This window comes from Lactuca virosa, chromosome 9, assembly GCF_052849685.1.
Source record: "Lactuca virosa cultivar CGN04683 chromosome 9, Lactuca_virosa_CGN04683_v6, whole genome shotgun sequence".
Taxonomy (NCBI): Eukaryota; Viridiplantae; Streptophyta; class Magnoliopsida; order Asterales; family Asteraceae; genus Lactuca; species Lactuca virosa.
Window position 1 is genome coordinate 279475702 of NC_136434.1, and position 3873 is coordinate 279479574.

At 36.3% G+C, this 3873-nt stretch overlaps 1 protein-coding gene across 1 annotated transcript; it reads left to right on the forward strand.

Moving 5' to 3' along the window:
• Positions 1 to 1555: 1555 nt before the first annotated feature.
• On the forward strand, positions 1556 to 2056 carry LOC145140578 (uncharacterized). Its single transcript, XM_079074020.1, has one exon. It carries the CDS (start codon positions 1556 to 1558, stop codon positions 2054 to 2056), a length of 501 nt encoding a protein of 166 aa, XP_078930146.1.
• The last annotated feature ends 1817 nt before the right edge of the window (positions 2057 to 3873 follow it).

Genomic DNA, 3873 nt, shown 5'->3' on the forward strand with positions numbered 1-3873 from the left:
CATTTGTGACGCTTTCTCTAAAGGCTTCAACAACACAAGCATTTACATTGTTATTACTAAATAACAATCAAGGTATGATTCTTCTAACCCTATTTGTATTTTTTTCGAAAATATGCTAGTGTTCTAGGGTTTCTATTTTTTTGTTCAAAGTCGTATGTTCAATTAAAGAAAATGTAGATCAAGTATTAGGGTTGCATGCACACATAGGAATTATATGTTTTGCATTATACTCATCAGTGGTATCTAAGCGTAGGTTTAGTTTTCTATTGAATTAATACAATAGCTGAACTTGAATTCATGACGTGGTGACCTGCAATTTTGCTCTACCACGACATGGTAATTGTTTACCACAACGTGGTGGGCTGTCAGATCCATAAAATTTGGTTTTATTGTTATCTCATGGATTGATTAGGATAATTGCCTTTATTAATGTTTTAATTGTATAAAACTGAATATTTTTCTAAGTAATTTGATACCCTTATCTTGAATTCATGTATGGTTTAACTTTGAACTAAAAAAAAATTAATTTCTTAATTTTTGAAATTTAAAATATAACCTAGTATTTTTTAAAAAGTTTTAAAAAATACTCCTTTATACTATATGTATCATTAAAAGTCTAATATTACTATATGTATAATAAAATTCAATCAAACCGCTAATACGCGTTATTCACGAAGTTGTACTATAAGGGGAGTTTAAGAAAGCGACCTATAAAATGACCGCCATTGGATATCCACTCTTACCCACCACTACCTTATATGGTGGAGGGTCGTTAGCCGAACGGGTTTGATGGGACAACCTAATCCTCATTAATAAGTATAATGAATCATAAAGTAACTAAACATATTTTTATAAAATTCCCAATCTTAGTTACTCTAGGAAAAATGTCAACTTGTATGCTAACCCATGAAATCATACATTGCACTTTATGAGTCGTTAGTGGAACGCGTGTGGTTAACTGACACACTAATAGGACAAATAAAGAGTGTCAATGGGTGTCTCGAAAATTATCATTGATTAATGGAGCGCGTGCGGCTAACCGACACATTAAAATGAGTTGATAAATGACATCGAGAGTACCAAGTTAATTTGCATGGTTATTCACATCTTGTTTGTGATCCTCGGTATCCCAGTCACAAATGGAAGAGCATAATCGAGATTAAACATGTCATTGAAAAGTTCAATGATTCTCAAAAGATCTAGGAATTTCACTTATTACGAAATTCGTAAAAATTTCATTTTTCGATGGTGAAATTGGTAAATCTTCATATACCTACCTTTATATAATTTACAATTAGATTACGACATCCATTTTCTAAGTTGTAAATTATTTAGTTGGATCCTAGCATTGATATTTCATTGTGGGTGTTATACTGAGGATTATTCTTATCTAACTAAAACTATTTTTCTTCTCTTTCAGATGTCTACTCCAACTGATGCTTCTGGTTCCTCCTCTTCCAACAACAACAACAATACCAACTTCTCTCTGTTAAACATCTGTTTGAAGGTGTAATTGGATGGCACCAACTACAATGATTGGATGCGCAACATCAAAATGGCCCTTTGTTTTGAGGACAACGAATATGTCATCGAGAAACCATTGGATGAAATTGACGAAGAGAAGGTTACTCCTGATGAATTGGTCACCTACAAGAAACACTATAATTATGCCACAAAATTTGTGTGCATCATGGTGGCCACAATGACTGTAGATTTGCAAAGGCACTATGAGGATTACTGGCCGTACGAGATGAACAAGGACCCTATGGAGAAATACCATAAGCGAGCTTGTCAGGAAGAGTATCAGGTGGTAAAGTCCCTCATTGCTAGCAAGATGAAGGAGGGTGAGTCTATTAGTAGTCACGTTCAGAGAGTGCAACGATACGTGGACAGGCTAATCAAGCTCAACGTGAATTTTGATGAAGAGTTGGGAATCGACATAGTGTTGAACTCTCTGCCAAGTCGTTATGATCTGTTCATACTGACCTATCATTTGAACAACAATGAAACTACTTTGTCACAATTGCACAACCTCCTGCGAACAGCTGAAGCATGAATGAAATGAAAGGGTATTGCCTCCACTCCCACTAGTTCACCTGCTCTGGCCATAGGGCAAAGGAAAGGGAAAAAGAGGAATGGTCATCCAAAGCAAAACTAGAAGGGAAAGTCCCAAGCTGGGTCGTCAAGTATAGGATCCAAAGGAAAATCCAGTTCTGATGCACCCCCTGTTTCTGACCCCAAAGAGGCCACTTGTTTCTATTGCAATGACAAGGGGAAATGGAAACAAAGCTACCTGAAATACTTGCAAGATATCAAGGATGGAAAGGTATTTACACTATCTTATCTAATAACTCATCATATTCTCGTTCTTGGGTCCTTGATACAAGATGTGGATTTCACATTTGTTCTGATTTGTAGGGGCTAAAATGAAGTGAGGATGTGGAGCATGGAAGAATGAACTTGATCATGGGCAATAGGCGATCTTCACCTGTCACCAAGATTAGAGTTTATAACTTAGTGCTTAGTAGTGGGTTAAGGTTAGATTTAATAAATTATTGCTACTCGTCAGAGATGACACAAAACATCATTTCATTTAATGCTTTATTTAAAAAAGGTTTTCGATATTCTTTTAATGATGAGAATGGTTCTATTTCTACTTTTAAAAATGGTGTTTTTTATTTTGAAGCTTTACCTTGTGATGGGTTGTATGAAAATGTGATGATTGTAGACAATATAGGTAATGGTGTTTTTCAAATTGATTTGTCTAATGGTATAGACAATGCATGCTTCTCGCATTGTTGTCTTGGACATGTTAACAAGAAATGCATCACCCAAATCCAAAAGGATGGAGTGTTGGAATCATTTGACTTAAGGTTAGATGATACATGTGAGTCTTGTTTACTAGGAAAGATGATAAAATTACCTTTTACTGGTTCTTATGAAAGAGGTGAAGGATTGTTGGATCTCATACACACAGATGTGTGTGGGCCCTTTAGATCCACCACAAGGGATGCAAATCGATTCTATGTGAATTTTACTGATGATTATAGCAAATATGGTTGTATCTACTTAATCAGGCATAAGTCAGAAACCTTTGAAAAGTTCAAATAGTTTAAACATGAAGGCGAGAATCAATTAGGCAGGAAGATAAAGATGCTTACATGCGATAAAGGTGGTGAGTATCTTAGTATCGAGTTCCATGACTACCTCAAGGAATGTGGAATAGTTTCACATTTGAAACCTCCTAAGACACCACAACTTAACGGTGTGGCTAAGAGGCATAATCGAACCTTGTTAGATATGGTTTATTCCATGATGATTCGAGCTTCACTTCCAATCTCATTCTGGGGGTATGCCTTAGAGAGTGCCGACCACATTCTTAATATTGTTCCGTCAAAGAAGGTTTCCAAAACACCTCACGAGATGTGGACAGGTAATGTTCCCTCGTTAGCATACGTAAAGGTTTGGGGTTATGAAGATTTCGTTAGACGAGAGACTGAAGACAAGCTTAAACTTAAAAGTGAGAGATGTATTTTCATTGGCTACCCAAAAAAGTTCTTTGGATATTTGCTCTACAGACCTAGTGAGAACGTGGTCTTCGTAGCACAAAGGGGAGTCTTGAGAGAGAGAGTGAGGGAGAGAGAGAGCTCATATGCAAAGAGGACAGTGGGAGTAAAATTGATCTTGAAGAGATTCAAGAGTCAAACGATAAGGGAACTTCTGAAAATGTTAGAGCTCAATCCGAGGAAGAAATTCCAGTTGAACCAATTTACGAATCATTACCTCTTAGGCATTCCACTAGAATCAGAATGCAAACTGAGTTATATGGTTTCTATATCACTACAGATGGTGATACATTTATCCGTGATAGTA